Source organism: Cetorhinus maximus, chromosome 15 (genome assembly GCF_964194155.1).
Source record: "Cetorhinus maximus chromosome 15, sCetMax3.hap1.1, whole genome shotgun sequence".
NCBI classification, from domain to species: Eukaryota; Metazoa; Chordata; class Chondrichthyes; order Lamniformes; family Cetorhinidae; genus Cetorhinus; species Cetorhinus maximus.
The window spans coordinates 23,239,265-23,257,783 of record NC_135893.1 but is presented as its reverse complement, the minus strand read 5'-3'; the positions used below and the strand labels follow the sequence as shown (position 1 = coordinate 23,257,783).

Here is an 18,519-nt window from a genome sequence, read left to right as displayed (position 1 = left end):
TTGGGCAGAGATGCCAGGGAAATGTGAGGAAGAACGTTTTTATGCAGCGAGTGGTAATGACCTGGAACTCGCTGCCCACGATGATGGTGGAAACGGAGAAGGTCAATGAGTTCGAAAGGAAATCACATGGGCTCTTGAAGAAAATAATCTTGCAGGGCTACACAGTTAAAGCGGGGGAATGGGACTGACGGGAATCGTCCATGGAGAGCTGGCATAGACTCGATGGGCTGAATGGCCTCCTTCTGTGGGGTTGTGATCCCATGGTGCTATGACAAGGATGTGTAGAAGAGCGGGAGTTTGATAGCAAAGTGATAGAAAACTCAAAAAAAAGGATTTAAAAAATGTAAGCGTGGGGAAAGTGGAGAATACTTTGAGATCATAAGATGGTACCATGCACTCCCATTCTCACTTCATGGGGCAGGCAGAGTGCTGGCACAAGATGGTAAGGACTAAATAATCCTCAAGTTTTGCTGCATTTTCTTCAGCATGCTCTGCTTTTGACTGAAGCCCTCCTTGCTGACTGTTTGTGATTGCTCCTGGATGTTGGGTACAGCATCAAAGTAGGGACAGTGGAGTACGTGGAACTCTATGACAAAGGACAATACTCATCAGGGTGTAGCCCTGCTTTGGGTAAAATACCACGAGAGCCTATTATTCTGAAGCAATGAAGATGTATGTGACAGTCATAGTTTCATGAAGACATGCTTGCAATGCATTAACTTCCAGAACAGTACTCAATCTCCATGAAATCTGAATGGAGTATATTTATTTATTAAAACACAAATGCAGTGGAATTCTATCAGATACAATAGGAAAGAAGAAATACATTTATTTCTGTAAAAGTAACATCAATACCAGTACTGACTATAAGTGAGGAAAACATTAGAATGGGTTAAAAATGAGCTATCAAGAATTTTCCAGAATTTGTTTTCCAAAATAGCATGTTCTTAACTGTGTGTGGGTTCAAATGCACATATAGATTCAATATAAACCTAAACTATTGTGTAAGATCCACGATTCATCAACATTATTCTATCTGTCAAATGTACGTATGGTTGTAAATATATATATCTAGGTGCTGGGTGGATGTTTCCCTGGCTGGGGAGTCTAGAACAGGCATCACAGCCTCAAAATAAAGGGTCGGCCATCTAAGACTCAGATGAGGAGGAATTTCTTCACTTAAAGGGTTGTGAATCTTTAGAATTCTTTCCCCCAGAGTGCTATGGACGCTCAGTTTCAAAGTATTTTCAAGTCAGAGGTTGATAGATTTTTGGTGACTAAGGGAATCAAGGGTTATGGGATGGTGCAGGAAAATCTTTGCTCAGTAGAAGTTCAGTCAGAATCTTAGTGGATAGCAGAGCAGGCTCAAAGGGCCACACGGCCGACTCCTGCTCCTATTCCTTCTGCTCCTATGTAAACTCTAACTGAAGGGATACTCTGCTTGAATGGCTGACCTGGCCAAGAGTGCAGGAAAGTGTCAGCATTGGATTGACGATTCTTCCCTTTGCAACGCCTCATTTGCCTCCCAAAGAGACCAGAGATGTTTCACAAAAGACAGGACCGTTTGCACTAATGAGTACGCTGCATAGGGTGACACAGTGAGGTGCCGGCAGTGTAACGATGTCATCTTGCTTGATCAAATTGTCTGCACGGGTGGAATAACCGCAAACCTTCAGGAGCCTTGACGATGAATGTTTCAGGAAAGCCTCCGAGCTCTGTGGCTTCATTGTGTGCTTTCCCGAGAACTCTTGACAACTCCATGCTTTCTCAACAAGGATGTTCAAAATTCCTTTGTGTAATAAGCTTGGGGCAGAATTTTGCCCTTGTCGGGCGGGGGCAGGTGGGGGCAGTCGGGAAGCTGCCCGCCGCCCGCGATCGAGTCCGGAAGGCGATTTCACACACTGGCGGGCCAATTAAGGCCCACCCAGCGTGAAAGTCGGCTGGAGAACCCCTGAGAAGGGGCGGGTGTGGGCAGCGGGGGTGCCTGTTGTCTGCCAGGTCCAATGGCGACCCGGAGGCCGATTCTAAAGTAGCGCAGGCAGCCCCAGGGAGATTGCCTGCATCGGAGTTGCAGCAGCGACAAGGCTGCGATCCAGGAAGGAGAATCCATGCGGGAGGTGAGGTCAGTGGGGCAGTTGGCTCTCCGTTTCTCCGACGACTGCCAGAAGGGACACCCTTGTCCTCAGAGACGGGAGGAGGTGTCCACCGCACCTCACCAAGAGGGCATGGGAGGAGGTGGCATCCCTGGTAAGCAGCCACGACGTGGTGCAGTGCACCTGGCTCCAGTGCCGCAAGTGGGCAGGGTGAGTACTCTGTTGGCATGGGTCAGCGTGGAGAAGAGTTAAAGGCTGGCCATCCGCCCGTGGAGCTCAGGGGTGTTAGAGTCTGAGTAACATCTATCAAAGATGCCTGAGCTGGCCAAAGGGGTGAGCCCTGGCTGCTTGGACTGAGTGCCTTGCGGGTCGAGGGCCACGAATTGGATGTGCCCTGTGAGGTGTTCCTCAGCTAGGGTTGGCCAGGCTGCAATGGCGCTGCAGGTAGAGGGTGGACTAATCAATGCTCCTCTGCCCTTTCAGGAGAAGACATCCCATAAAAGTATTGAGAGGTCGCAGACTGGTGGGGAACCCCCACACCTCCTCACCTTCACCCACGATGAGCAGGAGGCCTTGGAGCTCGAGATGTGGCATGAACCTTGGTCAACCGGCCACGGTGAGGTTGGGGTGCCAGACGAAGGTAAGAGTGCAGTGCACTGAGGTGAGAGTTTCAGCTTGTGCAACCATTCTAGTGTAGTCTCTTCAATGATGTGAGTCTCGAACCTGGAGTCCCCATTGATCATCAAAAGACGAGGACACCATGAAGCAGATCTCCACTGTCTCACCAAGGTGCCTGGCATGTACAGTGACAGTGTGATGACTCTCACTAATGACATGTTCTTCTTCTCCCTTTTAAGTTCACCAGCAGGCATTCACACTGAGGACCCTGAAGGCCACCCCTGACCCCGGAGGACCACCATGCTCCACGTGCGCCTGCGTCACACCCGCTTTGTCAAGCAGGCACCAGCACAGATACCAGCACCTCGGTGGGCATTAGATCACTATGTACTATCTCGGTGCACAGTGGTGAGGGCTCTTCACACTCGCTTAAGGTGCAGGCAGGAGCAGAGAGTGCCCAGGGTTCTGGCAGTCGGAGGACTGCTGATGACCAGGATGATGCTCAGTTGAAGGCTGATGATGAGCCTCTGGAGTCGTCCATTAGGCGGCAGTTGCGGGATGTCCAGCGGGATGTGCGGGAGGATCTGCCGGAGATCCATGAGGAAATGCCTGCCATGGTGTCTGTTTTGGAGGAGTCCCTGTGAAGCATGACCACTGTGTTGACCCTCATGGCTGAGCGCAATGCCTCCTCTGTGGAGGGAGTGACCTCCATGCAGAGAGTGGCGACTCTCATGGAGAGGTTGCTTCAGGGACAGAATCAGGGATCCCTGGGGATATATTCGGACCTGCAAGCCCACACACAGGCAATGACCTCAGCTGGTCAGTGTCCATGTGGGAGATGGATGGGGCACCCAGTATTCCAGCTAGGTGCCCGTCCATCAGTGGTGAGCAGGGAGGTCCAGAGTGACCTCACGTTGGTGCTCGAGCTGCCTGTCGTCTCTGCGGTCTCCTCTCAGGGCACTCTGGATGGCGGCAGCAGCTCCTCTGCCCCTCTGCCAGTGACCGTGGCATCTGATGAGGCTGTGGTGACTGGGGAGATGCCAGCCGTGGCACTAGCTGCTTGCTCCCAGGCGGGGCCAGCACAGGCTCCACTGGCCAGAGGACGACCGTCAAGGCCAACAAGACCAACAAGACAGCACAGTGAGCAGGCTGTCCCCAATGCTGGTGCCAGCGAGGGGGGAGCACCTAGACGTAGCAGCCGTAAACGTAAGTTTAAACCACCTTAAGTACAACACGGGCTGGTCACGGATGGTATTTTGTTCCCTCATTTTGCTTTTAGTTTGTTAATGGTGTGACAACCGACACCAGTTAATGTTCAGTTCAGGAATCTGTCACTTGCAACATTAAATGACAATTGATTTTGTACTATTGGCCTGAGTATGCTTCATTTGTTCTGTAGGTGCAGGGTAGGCCAATATTTAATGATGGATGTGTGTCTCTTGAAACTTTATTGCACAGGCACTGACTGTATCTTGGTGGCCAAGAAAATGTTCTGCTCTGGGATCGCGTATGGAGGCTGCAGCCCTGGCATGTGGTGGTGATTCTTATTTGGTAGTCTAGCTGAAGGAGCGTTGGATCAAAGCATCCTGGGTGTCCCTGCCTCCCTGGAGGTTACCCAGGTCTGCCTCCACACCCTCAGTGTTCTCCTCACCGTGCTTGTCCTCGGACTCACTACTGGACTCATCATTTGTTGCCTGTGGAGCTGCGTCAACATCCTCTTCCTTCACAGTGTCCCTCCTTGCCAGTGCCAGATTGTGGAGAGCACAGCATGCAACCACTATCACTGACACACGACCTGGGGAGTATTGCAGTGCACCCCCTGAACGGTCCAGGCATCGGAAGTGCATCTTGAGAAGACCAATGGTCCTCTCTATCAGCACCCTTGTAGGGGCATGGCTCCTGTTGTACCGCTGCTCAACCTCTGTTCTTGGGTGGTGGAGAGGCATCATGAGCCACCTTATGAGGGGATAGCCCTTGTCACCCAGCAGCCATCCATCCAGTCAGGCTGGAGCACTGAAGAGCCTTGGCAACTGGGAGTGTCTGAGGATGAAGGCGTCATGGGAGTTGCCTGGGTACCTTGTACAGACTTGCAGAATCTGCATCTTGTGATCACACACTATCTGCACGTTAATGGAGTGGAAGCCCTTCCTGTTGATGAAGGCACCTTGCTCACCCGCTGGTGCCTTGATGGCCACATGTGTGCAGTCAATGGCACCCTGGACGCGGGGGAACCCAGCAATCACTGCAAAGCCTCTGGCTCGGTCAGCCTGGCTGGCCTCGGCTATGTGGAAATGAATGAAAGTCAATACATGCCTGAACAGAGCTTTTGTCAGCAGCTCGACGCAATTGTGGACAGCTGATTGGGACACTGCACACAGATCCCCCACTGACCCCTGGAAAGAGCCGAGGGCATAGAGGTTGAGGGCCTCGGTGACCTTCAGAGCCATTGGCATGGGGTGTCCACCCACATAGTCGGAGCTGATCTCAGGCCCAATCATCTGACAAATGGAGTTAACCTGGAGGTCTCCCTGGAGAGGCGGAGCCTCCTTCGGCACTGCACCTCAGACATATTGAGGTAGCTACATCGCCGCCTGTAAACCCTGGCAGCAGGATAGTGGTGTCTTCTGCGGCACCTTCTGCCTTGGATTTCCTGCTGGCCCTGCACCCCTTGTGCCTGCGCCTCAACTTCCACAGGTCCCCTGCTCCCGGAAGTTGCATTGGGACATCTGGCCTCCTCTCCCTTCTGCCCGTCTCTTCCTCCTCAGAGGAAGTGCCACCAGGAGAGACCACAACCCCCATTACCAGGGTAATGAAAGGCTGTCAGATTCCTGGAAGGGCCCACACAGACTGAACCCTATGGGGGCCTGGGAAACAACAATGAGGCCTGAAATGAAGCCTAGAAATGCTCAGAATGAAGCTGTCCAGTTCAAATAAGTAACCAACAGCACACGATCTCCAAAACTCCTTATTACTCACATTGATAATGCTGCTGACCCTTCTTACCCCACCCGTGGATGAGCTTTTTCAAATTGTGGCCCGCCCGTTTTGCCTGCTGCTGTGCTGAAGAGAAAGTGCTATTACACAGAATGGTCTGGTGCTGTTCTGAATACAATGTGTGTGAACACTTAGAGGGAGATTGAAGTTTTGTAGTGCAGGAGGCAGGTGGTTAAGGACATCCACATCACAATATATTTATTAAATGGTATAGATAAAATAAATGTGGAATATAAATTTGTAGTAAACCAAGAAATGGAAGACCAGAGGACATAATTTAAATGAATAGGAAATAAATTTAGGAAGCACTTCTGCACTTAGAAATGCAATAAAGTGACAAACATCTTGTAATAATCTGCCAAGGAATAGGGTAAAGCATTGGGGTATTCACAATGCAATTAGCTGCTATAATGGGAAGGGTAGGGTATTACAGAAGGGAAGACCAAACTTACATTTATATGGCAGATTTCATGACCTCAGGACTTCCCAAGCACTTGGCAGCCAATGAAGTGTTTACTCTTTTGAAGTGTTGTCGCTGTTTTAATGTAGGAGCTAATTAGCAGACTGCAAAGTTCCACAAACGAGGGACTGGATTTCACAGGGAGTGGGGAGGGGATGGGGTAAACTGGCAAGAAAAGTTGGTTCCAAACCAGCTGACTTAAATAAGGCCACCCCGCAGTGGTTACACGCTCTGGGTGGACTAAACAAGTCAAGTTGGACTTCTGCCTCGAGAGCTGCTGGTCAACCTGATTGGCTGGCAGCCCTAGCAATCCCAGCAGCACCTGAACTCAGTAATGGGGGCTGCTGGGACTGCAAGGAGGCTCACAAAGATCAGAGATGGACACTGGACCCAGGTAAGTCCCGGTCTTCTAGGGCAGGGAGGGATAAAGCACCCTAGGGACCAGGTGAGCGGGGTTGGGGGGATGGGTTTTGGAGGCCAGGCAGGGAGACACAAAGCTGGGGGGTGACATCTTAGGGAGGGACGTCCCTGATGCACACAGGGCACCCCCAAATAATGTACCCCCACTTCCTTCCCGCCTTTTCACCAAATTCATTTGAAAACCAGCCTTCTCACTCTCACCTGCTTTCTACTGCCCAGCATATTATAGCAGGGGAGGGGGATTGATGGCCTTAAGAAGGCAATAATTGGTCGCTTAAGCTCCCAATAGGCCTAAGGGTGGGCGGGCTAGTGGGCATCTTACCCACTCTCTCCCCCGCCCCCTGCATTATGGGGACCTGGTCAGGGATGGGTGGGAAGGCAGTGCGCTAAGTACTCGACATATTTTACATGCTCCCCCTGCCAAAAACACACCCAGCGAGGGCATAAAATCCAGTCTGAGATAAATGACCGGATCATCTGCTTTGGTGGTGGTTGAGGAAACTATGTAGGCCATAGCATCGGGAGAGCTTACTCACCTTCAGGTAGTTTCCTAGGACTTTTTAAGTCTACAAGAAGGACAGGAAGGGCCCCGGCTGTATTTCCACTAAGACTGTGGAGTGGGTCTTGAATCCATGGCCATCTGACCAAGAGGCAAGGCCAGCACATTGATAGAATGAGCATTCATAGTGTTTTTTTTCTCTCATCTACAACTTTTATTTTATCAATTGATTGTGTATATATATATAATAGAGATGGGAATCAATTGGCATTGTCAGAGATAAACAAAAGCTGTTTTTACTTGCTTATGGGAAAAGTTTTTATAGTAGAGGATCACCAATATGAACTCAGAATGTCTAGGCATATCTGGGCACATTGACATTAATGATTAAAGGGAGAGCTCAGGCTCAGTTGCCATGAGCTCAGTTGAAGGCATTCCATCTCACCCCTGCTCCTGCCCTCACCACCATCACCACAGAGCTAGCACCCTGCCAGGTATACATTTTGGTTTGATGATTAAATTATTTTATTGAAGGTTTCTGGGCTACAACAGATGAGCACCCTGCAGTTACACCAGAGGTAGAACAACTGTGTGGGAAAATGGCAGCATCATGACTTAAGTGGAGATTCAGGCATTTTGGCCATACATAATTTGTATTTTCATCTATGAAAAAGGGACAGGGCTGTTGGAGGTAATGGTCTTTTCCTATTCCTGAAAGGTCTTACATTCTTGTGAACAGTAACCATTCCTCTTGTAATACTAAGAGCAACATACACTCTCCTTTACACTCATGTAAGTCGCAGAAATTAATCTCTTGTCAAATAACAAAATACAGCATAATGGTGCAAATCTATGTACAAAACACATATACAGGAAAGTTAAGCTAGGAGGGGTCAACTGATAAGATATTCTACCAATGTTGCTGATCTATTTTCCCTTACAGTACAAGACTATTCACACACTCAGCATTGGATTATCACCATTATCATCTCCATTTCATGAACCTAGCAGTCATTTTGGAACAGGAAAACATTCAAACAAGTCTGTCACTGTATTGTGAGTCATAGGTTAGTGATGGGTACATAATATAAATGGAATTACTAAATAATGTGATAGAAAGTGTCAAATATCTTATTGCACAGGCTTTGCTCAATGTTTCCATGCTTACAAGAGTTGAGATGGTATTTTACAATGGTACATTGGTAGGGTGAGGTGTGAAACACCAGCACATGCTGCATTCTGCGTGACTGAAACACTACTAATGGCATGATCAAACACCACCCTGCATTACCATAAAGTAGCTCTCATCCCTTGCCTGCTCAGATTTTAATCTCAGTTCTGAAAGTCTGTTGCACATGCTCGGTGTGCTTGGCCGGGTGCCTCTTCGCTTTGATGGTCAGCGTCCCATCATCACCCAAGGCGGAGGTCACGGAGGTGGGGTCCACATCATCTGGGAGCTGACATTTGTGTGTGAAAGTGTTCATTACGGTTCCATCTGCAGCAAGCTGAAAATGAAAGATATTTGCTTTATATTTATACTGGTTATAGGTATTTGAGCATGTGAAATCTACTCCCATATTTGGTCAGACTGAATGTAAAATGCTATACTGCCTCAAGGGAATGATCTAACAGATGTATTGACGGTGATGATAATTGGCAGTGTTTCTCTTGTTGGGAGTGAGAGAACTGTCAATTTTTATTAAGGACACTTTCAATGCTATATAATAGGACCACACCAAACGCACAAGAGTCTTTAGCATTTTCATTGCTTTTATGTTAAACTAGAAATGAATAGAGTAATTAGGCCACTCCACCATTATAATTCAATGGCATGTTGGAGAGATACAGGGAAGTCCAAGGACGGAGTGTGCTAAAGGGTTAATTTTCTCTTTGTGCATATTGAACACAGTCTTTTATTCACCAGCGGCACATTTTGGGAAATTATACATGGCAGCCCCTGATTTCCTGCCTACTAAAATGATCAGATAAAAGGGTCAGTGCTGTGCATGCTCAATTTCCCAAAATAATGTTTCGCACCAGTTTTGTGCAAGCAGAACATACACACTTTAAGTATTTTTTTGTTTAATTTGCTCTTGGGGTGTCAGCAACACTGGCAAGGCTGTACTTATCAACTGTTTCTAGTGACCTTACACAGTTGGTACAGTAGCCTAGTCATTATAGGGCTAAACCCAGCAACCCAGAGTTTGTGAGTCCATATTCCAACTATGGGAAATCGGGCTAAATTTTACGCTTTCCAGCAGGGTGAGGGAGGCGGAGTGGGAAGTGTGCCATCCCCTCACTCCCGCCCCCACTGTCTCAATCTGGCAAATCAAGCATCAAACGGCCAATTAACGGTGGCCCGGTGGGAAGGTGGCCAATTTGTGTTGGGAAGGGAGGTTGTTCCCAATCAGGCATCTAGGCTGGGCGTCAGTCGGGGGAGGGTTCATGCCATGAACCGGAAGTCAGTCACGGCCACCAATTCAAAGGCCCTCTCAATCTCGCCTTATTTGTTATTGGAGCCTAAAAACGGTGAATAAATAGAATCCAATAACATCCAAACATTGCCACCTATACCAGCAGACTCTGCTGCTCCATGCCATCATGGCCCCATTTGCATATATTTTCATCTGCCCTTGTGCCGCCCCACTCATGTTTGACGTAATTCACTCCCAAACCTTTTCCCATCCGACTGCCGAGAAACCGAGTGTGTCACGAAAAATTGAAGTCAACTGGGTCTTTAACAAGCTCAATAGCTTGTCAATTGTTTTTTTTCAAAATGTCAGACGAGTATCCGATTTTGGCACCATTAGACCATAAGACATAGGAGCAGAAATTAGGCCAATCGGCCCATCGAGTCTGCTCTGCCATTCAATCATGGCTGATAAGTTTCTCAACCCCATTCTCCCGCCTTCTCCCCGTAACCTTTGATCCCCTTACCAATCAAGAACCTATCAATCTCGGTCTTAAATACACTCAATGACCTGGCCTCCACAGCCTTCTGTGGCAATGAATTCCATTGATTCACCACTCTCTGGCTAAAGAAGTTTCTCCTCATCTCTGTTCTAAAAGGTCTTTCCTTTACTCTGAGGCTGTGCCCTCGGGTCCTAGTCTCTCCTACTAATGAAAACATCTTCCCCACGTCCACTCTATCCAGGCCTTTCAGTATTCTGTAAGTTTCAATCAGATCCCCCCCTCATCCTTCTAAACTCCATCGAGTGTAGACCCAGCATCCTCAAACATTCCTCATATGTTAAGCCTTTCATTCCTGGGATCATTCTCGTGAACCTCCTCTGGACCCTCTCCAGGGCCAGCACATCCTTCCTGAGATACGGGGCCCAAAATTGCTCACAATATTCTAAATGTGGTCTGACCAGAGCCTTATAAAGCCTCAGCAGCACAGCCCTGCTTTTATATTCTAGTCCTCTTGAAATAAATGCCAACATTGCATTTGTCTTCCTAACTACCGACTCAACCTGGAAGTTAACCTTAAGAGAATCCTGGGCTAGGACTCCCAAGTCCCTTTGCACTCCAGATTTCTGAATTCTCTCCCCATTTAGAAATTAGTCCATGCCTCTATTCTTCCTACCAAAGTGCATGACCTCACACTTCCCCACGTTGTATTCCATCTGCCACTTCTTTGCCCATTCTCCTAACCTGTCCAAATCCTTCTGCAGCCTCCCCACCTCCTCAATACTACCTGTCCCTCCACCTATCTTTGTATCATCTGCAAACTTAGCCAGGATGCCCTCAGTTCCTTCATGTCTTCGGTAATATCGGGGTCTGGCATGATGACGTCGGATTATGCCTGATTTGCAGCTGTAAGATCCAGCCCTTGGATTTGATAAATTTGGTAATGGGTGGGCTAGTACCAGGAAACTACTGAGAAAGCTGCCGGCTTATGGAAGCAATCAGCTATTTCGCTAATGTACTTCAGGGTGTGACAGAACTGTTGAAAATTCCTTGTGACTTCAACCCTATGTTTTGCGGTTGACTTTTAATGTCCTCAGAGAAGCTGGGGCTACACAACAAATACTGCCTTATCAATGTTGTTCACATCCCAAGAATACATTTTTGAAATGTGGTGAGCTTTCTTCTCGCAATTTTGTTTCTACAAATGAGTGGCTTGCTAGCCTGCTATAGATGGTATTAAGAGACAACTACATTGGAACTAGAATCATACATAAGCCACACCAAGAAGGGGAAGTAGGCGTAGAGTAAAGGGTTAACATCAGAACATAAGAATTAGGAGCAGGAGTAGGCAATTCAGCCCCTCGAGCCTGCCCCGCCATTCATTACGATCATGGCTGATCTCATTTTGGCCTCAACTCCAATTTCCCGCCCTCTCCCCATAACCTTTCAACCCGTTACTAATTAAAAATCTGTCTATCTCCTCCTTAAATTTATTTAGCATCCCGGCATCCATTGCACTCTGAGGTAGCGTATCCCACAGATTCACGACCCTTTGAGAAGCACATGATGCTGATGTAATGATGATGTAACATCACATGACTGAGTAACAGAGATTTGGATGGAGGAGAAGTTCCAGCCTCGTGCAGAGGTTCTGGTATGTGTATAGTAGCTGTAAATAAAGAGTAATGACTTTAACAAGCCCCAGGCTCGAGCAGCTCACTTTGGGAGACTAGACGAGCCCCAGAGAACCCCATCTAGACACCAAACACACGATGAAACAGTAGGTTCCCTTCCCTAAACGACATTTAGGTATTAAAAGACACAATGGCCGGGATTTTCCGCTCCGTGGTGGGGGCAGGAAGCGAGGGTGTTTTCTGCCGTGGATCCCATTGGGAAATCGCGCCGAATCGTGCGATGCTGTGCTCATTAATTATGCAGCCGGGGGTTTTCTGATGTTTTACACAGTGTGGCGGGCAGGATGTTCCACGTCCCACTGTTATGTCTGGGCACCTATTTAAAAAGCGCCTGGACAGCTGCTGCTCGAGGATCCATGCAATAGATACTCCACGCGCCCACTGCTGCATGTGATCTCCCAGGGTCCATGGTCACTGGAGGCCTCCGTCACTTCCACTCTCCGCAAGCTGCCCCAGGCCTTCATCCAGGTAAGTCCCGACATATGTGAAATCGCGCCAGCGGGAACGATTGGATGGTAGGGGAAAATTCCAGTTGGGGATTCCTGATAGCCTCTGGCGGGAATGGCGACCCCTCCCCATTATCCCACCATGATGGTCGGGACCACGAGTTGCAGCCGTCGATTCCTGCAGTTGGGATCCCAATTTTACAGTTCCTGCGGGATTGTCCATCCCACCTGCCACAACTCCCACCAATGGCGGGGGGCCGGAGTGGGGGCAGATAATTTTGTCCAATGAGTTTACATTCAAAGTAGCAATAAAGATTGAGGGATTATGACCAGTCTCTGAAAATGCTGAAGATCCAGCTCTGTCCCTGAACTCCTCCGGCCAACCTGAAAATTGAGGCTGGTTGGGAAACAGGCCTTTCATGGCCATTAATTGGCTACTTCAGGGCCTCAATTGGGGCAAGGGCCTAGGCCTCGCCCACCTCACTGTAAAATTGCGGACAGGTCGGGGTGAACGGGAGTCTGATGGGAACGCCATCCAAGAAATGTTACAGGGTCTACCCACCACCCCGCCCCCAACCCTGCTACTGCCTGCAAACCCAGCGGCAGGGAAAGCTGAAATTCTGCCCTATGATTCTAGGAATATTTGGCACTTTTGGAAAAATCCTGGTTTCAGCTGAAAATGGCTTAAAACCCATTTGGAACGTGTAATTTTTAGCGTGAACATTGAGGCTGACTTTCTAGTGTTGGTTGCTGGAATGAGGAGTTGAGATTAAGCATGTTTTTTTAGTTTCGACCTTATTTAAGTGGCCAGTGTGCTGAGGGTCCGGATTATTTTCAGAAGTGATGAAATTGAGCTCATCTGTGCAGACTCCACGGGCCGAAGGGCCTCTTCTGCATTGTGTGATTCTGTGATTTGCTTTTTGTTAAGTCCACTATGTAAAAGAAAAAGTGCATGTCCAAATCGAGTTCAAGATCTAAGGAAGATAATTAAAAACCCAATGTGAATCAAATTTCATGGCAGGGCAGGGTGGGTTGGGCGTGGTGATACTGGGATGTGGAGGTAATACACCTCTGTACTATCCCCTCACATTTCTGCCATATTTTTTGTCCCTTAGTGGTTATTTAAATGTGACTGATAGTATTTCATGGATGTGGCTCAGTTGGTAGCACTCTTATCTCTGGAGGGAATATTGTGCCAGTGATGGTGGTCTTTGCCGCTGACTGGAGAGCTGGTGAGAACCTGCACCCGCCCTCCCATTGCCTCTTTCTGGGAAAGCCAATCAGGCACTTGACCGGCCACCAGCAGGCCTTTCCCAGGGATCAGGACCCTGGGGCAGAAGTCCTGCCTGCCCAAAGCTGGTAACCAATCAGAGTCCAGCAGCTCTTTTGAACAGCCGCGCCACCGGGGAGGTGGTGACTGCTGCCGGAATGACACCCACCAGAGGCCCAGGACCCAGGCCACAGGCGAGTGATGGTGGGAGGGGGTTTGTGGAGTGGGAGTCATGGGGAAGAGAGATGTGAGGGTCAGCAACAAAGGCAGGGGAGTGACTCACACCCCCCTTTCCCAATGCTGGGTCCCTCCATCAGGCACTGAGTGCCTTTGAATGAAGGTCCCCAGTCCTCCTCCACCCCCAGGGGCTGACAGCATTTCCTTATCGTGCATGGTGAGCCCTCACCCACCAGTGCAATAATTGCCACTTAAGGGCCTCAATTGGCGCTGGGTGGGAAGGGCATCCATGGGTCTTCTCTCCACAGGTTTAACTGAGGAGGAGGTGAGAAGTTGGCGGAGTTCCCAGCCGCCACCCTCCTGCTTAATTAAATACCTTATTGTCACTGAATTTGCCACAGGGGGAAGGCAGAGATTCCACCCTCTTGAATCAGAAGGTCGTGGGTTTGAGTCCCATTCCAAAGACCTAAGCACAAAATTCAAGGCTGACACTCCAGTGCAGCACTGAGGGAGTGCTACGCTGTTGGAAATGCCATCTTTTGGAGGACAGAGATCCCGTCTGCCCTCTCAGGTGATGCCAAAGATCCCATGGCATGATTTCGAAGAATAGCAGAGGAGTTACCCCCAGTGTCCTGGCTAATATTTATCCTTCAATCAACATCACCAAACAAAACAGATTGTCTGGTCATTATCCCATTATTGTTTGTGGGAGCTTGCTGTGTGCAAATTGACTGCCACATTTCCTACATTACAACAGGGATTACATTTCAAAAGTATATTATTGGCTGGAAAGCGCTTTGAGACATCCTGAGCTCATGAAAGATACTCTTTAAATGCAAGTCTTTCTTTCTGCAGATGATAAGAATCTTGCAGCAATCTCCTTTGGACAAAGGGAGAAGCCTCCTAGTGAGCAGAAGACAGGGATATGGCGGTTTACAGGTGTTGGACTGTATGCTAGGTTGTGAAAGGTATGGATCAAGAGCTTGATAATGGTGCCTTACCTTCTCAGCATGAACTTCAATCTGATTATTGGAGGTGGTAACAATAATATCTTCAGGTGAGAAATCGCTCACATCTACTGTAAACTGGTAATTGTCTCCCATGGTCTTTACGTTCCCCTTGTTTCCTGGGCGGCCTATTTAGGGCAAAGCACATTGAACAATCCCATCAGATATGTTTGCATTTTGTGACATGGACAGTGCATATTGTTGGATGAGTTGGATAGTCTCCATTATAATCGCATGCAGTCCTAGGGGAAAGTCCCTATATGTAGATGCTTAGTATTGAGAATTAATGGTGGAGTCAATTCTATATTAGTGCTATGATAAGCCAAGCTAACAATCTGGTATCAAACATGCGAAAGAAATTTACAGCAATATGTTAAAAAGCATGAGTCATTATCATGCCCAGACACTTTTAATTTGAACTCAGCAGTGTGACCTTTTCCATCCTATTAACATTCCATCTGCAGAGACAGATTACTGAGTGCAGATGCTTTTCATTCTGTTGGAGCAGTAATACATGGTGGCAAATGAGTAGGAAGATGCATTTGGAATATGAGTTATCCAAACCTAATTCAGAAGCCTTTAATGGAGTTTACTATACTACTACAGATATAGACTATGGCAGAGATAAGATGTAGGTGAACAATCTCAACACAACAATTTGCTTCCACAAACACAGCAAAATTAAATAAAGTAGAGCAGACAGTCTATAATGAGTAAAAGCAAAATACTGCAGATGCAGGAGATCTGAAATAAAAACAGAAAATTCTGAAAAAACTCAGCAGGTCCGGCAGCATCTGTGGAGAGAGAAACAGCGTTAACGTTTCGAGTCCGATATGACTCTTCTTCAGAACTTTAGTCTATAATGATATCTGGTTATTTAAAAACCATTTCCTTGTTTTCTTTGTCAATTTTTCTTATCTTGTTCCTCTTTGTCTCCCAGTTTCTCAATATCTTTTTTCTGTTTCCTCATCTAATTTTTTTTAATCCTCATGTCCTCCACTCCCACTTCCTTTTCTGAAAGTAGTTAAGTTATGGTTCCATGGATGTTGGCAGACCTCCATTGTGTCACCAAAGCAGCCATTTTTCCTGGGTAACCCTAAACAATGTGTATATTGGGAGTTTGAATAGTGAGGCTGATCACATTGGACTCTTGATTGGACATCCATGCACATACTCCTCTACCAGGGTCACAGGAAAGAGATTAGGGGCAGAAATTCCATCTAGCCCCATCGCTCTCTGAACAAAAGGATCTGAGGCTAATTGTAATACCACAACCACCTTTGATAGCACCTTCCAAACCCGCGACCTCTCCAATCTAGAAGGACAAGGGCAGCAAGTGCATGGGAACACCACCACCTGCAAGTTCCCTCCAAGCCACTCACCATCCTGACTTGGAAATATATCGCCGTTCCTTCACTGTCGCTGGCTGAAAATCCTGGAACTCCCTCCCTGACAGCACTGTGGGTGTACCTACACTAAGGGACTGTAGCAGCTCAAGAAGGCAGCTCATCGCCACCTTCTCAAGGGCAATTAGGGATGGGTAATAAAAGTGCTGGCCTAGCCAGCAACATCCATTTCCCATGAAAATAATAAAAAAAAGTATTGAGATTGGCTAACAACCCAAGCCACAGATGAACCTGGAACCTGACTGATCTCTGTGATTGTACATTACATGGGTCCTTCAGATCCCATGCCCTAAGAGGGCATTGGTGACCATGGACTTCCATTGGATTGCTCCATAATTATGCTTGGCAGAGCAATGCTGTGATTTGCCATTGACCTCTGCAGTACAGCTGGCCAGAAAACCCCTCTGCTCTTTACCGCCTGCCATCAGGCATATTGGAAGGATTTACAGGCTGATAATCAACTTGCTTGGCCACATTATGAACACACCTTCCAAAGCCATCAAGTCTTGAAGCAGGACTTAAACCCAGAGCTTCTGGCTCAGTGGTAAGGACGCCACCCATTGTGCCACGTGATCTCCCATATGACTCACCTACTGAATATTGAGGGATGCTCCATTTTTTTCAATATATCTGTCTCTTTGTTTCTTTTTTCTTTTCTTTTTCAGTCATGTTTATTTCATTCCAATTCCTTTCTGTGTGGATATCTGTGCGTGAGCAACTTCTGCTACTCTTACGGTTCTGTGTGTATGAGGTTACTTGATCTTTACTGGATCATTCATTACATATGTCATAATCTGCAAGCTTGAAAATCAGGGCACAAGCTTTAAACTGTCAGTGACAGAGATTAAAATCAATTTATTTTGTTTTACCGAAGCGTCATGATTATTCAAACATACTCGAGATTTTCAGATTTTTTTATTATCATGTGATCCTAATGAGTTTAATACATTATTATGGTTTCCATGAGCACAGATTAAGGGAGATGTTTGCCGATTAATTAATTATTTCTATACTTGACAATTAGAAGGATTTACATCTCACTGTCTTCTGTAGTACATAGTATAAGTTTACACATTCTTGAACTGTTCCCTCCAACTGAGAAATGTGAGAAAACAGATTAAGACTTGCTTTATCTGCCAACACACGCAACTCCACAAAGAGGACTGAGGGCAATGGTTTTAAACATAGCAAACATTTTAAAATTTGGAATGTCAGCCTGAAGTTGAGACAGCAAGGCGGGATTGAAACTCATTCACACAATCAGCTTGCTCAAATTAAATCGGGTTGAATGCTAGTTGAAAAGGACTATTCATTATCACCTCATGCTTAGTTTTTACCATGTACTTTTTTGTTCTGTCCTCTCTCAATCTCAAAATGGGACCTGTTGGTTTATGCTCAAGTCTTCAGCTAATCTTGTATATTGGGTAGCTTCCTATGCCATGATTAGTATAAAAAAAAACATAAAATTTATTCTTATTCTGCATAAGCATGTTTAGGTATTTCAAGTTGTTTCCTAAAATGAATTCATATCAATATACATAAATATGCATTACCTTGCATGTTCAGCCAAACACAAAATAGCTACTTACAAAGACATTTGTTTCAATGTGTGAATTAGATCGATTGAACCTTTGCAAAATACCTTCAATTAACTTTATGTGCCTCGATTGTATATTTACCTTTCTTCAAAGATTTTAAGCTCATGCACAACTATAATCCCCTAGAGGATCCCTGTACACTCCAATCACTCCACTTTTGAGATTTATTGATCGTTATTTTCTGTTTCTGTGAAATTAGATATTTTTTCCAATGTGCACTTTTTTCAGATGTAAGACACAGCTTTAAATTTTATTTAGCAAATCAACGTAAGTAATAAAACTAGGACAGCATTTCAATTCTTCAGCGTGTTTGGTGTTGATAGAAGTGTTTATTGCTCTGGACAGATTTCACTTGCCTGAAAATCCCAGTTGCTCGTTTCGTGGCCTTAAGAAGCTCCCATGGAGGATTGAGGACTTCTCAAACTCGTCCCCAAAGAGACCCCTCGTTTTATCCATGCACTGATCCAAGCTCGGACCCGAAGATGAGGAGGAGGAAGTGGTGTTCTGGTGAAAGCAACGCTCAGATCTGAAAGCAGTTGAGGATTTTACACTCATGGAAGGCAGATAGACTTTAAATCTCAAAAAGCAAATTAACCGGCTCCTTTCTAGCAACCCTCGATGGTCAGGTAATATTGGATAAGCTTCTGAAGACTAAATCGTCTTTTGTGCTCTGAGAGTATTCTACACTGCTTTTATACAGACTCCTGCCAACTAGCCTGACTGCCAATGTCAAAACTTGCTGTTAATTTTAGCTCTGGCCACATCAGGCATGCAGTTGTGAAAATTCTAACAGATGAAAGGTCGTCAGAGTCCTCCAAACAAATGGAGTGATCCAGGAATGTGTTCTCATAGCAGGCATTCCAGCCCAGCTTGATAGAGAACTTAAAAAAGCAGCTTGAATCCCAGCACTGTAATTCTTGTTAAAGC

The 18,519-nt window shown here is 46.7% G+C and overlaps 1 protein-coding gene across 1 annotated transcript; it reads right to left on the bottom strand.

The window, feature by feature from the left end:
* Positions 1-746: 746 nt before the first annotated feature.
* Positions 747-18,305, bottom strand: hspb7 (heat shock protein family, member 7 (cardiovascular)). Its single transcript, XM_078558117.1, has 3 exons — positions 17,949-18,305; positions 14,583-14,716; positions 747-8,589 (listed from the first exon to the last, which is right to left on the bottom strand). The coding sequence occupies exons 1-3, from the start codon at positions 18,145-18,147 to the stop codon at positions 8,404-8,406; spliced, it is 519 nt and encodes a 172-aa protein (XP_078414243.1). The 5' UTR covers positions 18,148-18,305; the 3' UTR covers positions 747-8,403.
* Between the last annotated feature and the right edge of the window lie 214 nt (positions 18,306-18,519).

Coding starts and splice junctions, on each gene's coding strand:
- hspb7 (XM_078558117.1), bottom strand. CDS start 18,147: ATGAGTGTAAAATCCTCAACTGCTTTCAGATCTGAGCGTTGCTTTCAC. Junction 14,717..17,948: donor CGAGCAACTGGGATTTTCAG/GCAAGTGAAATC, acceptor TGCCCTAAATAG/GCCGCCCAGGAAACAAGGGG. Junction 8,590..14,582: donor TTGAAGTTCATGCTGAGAAG/GTAAGGCACCAT, acceptor TTTCATTTTCAG/CTTGCTGCAGATGGAACCGT.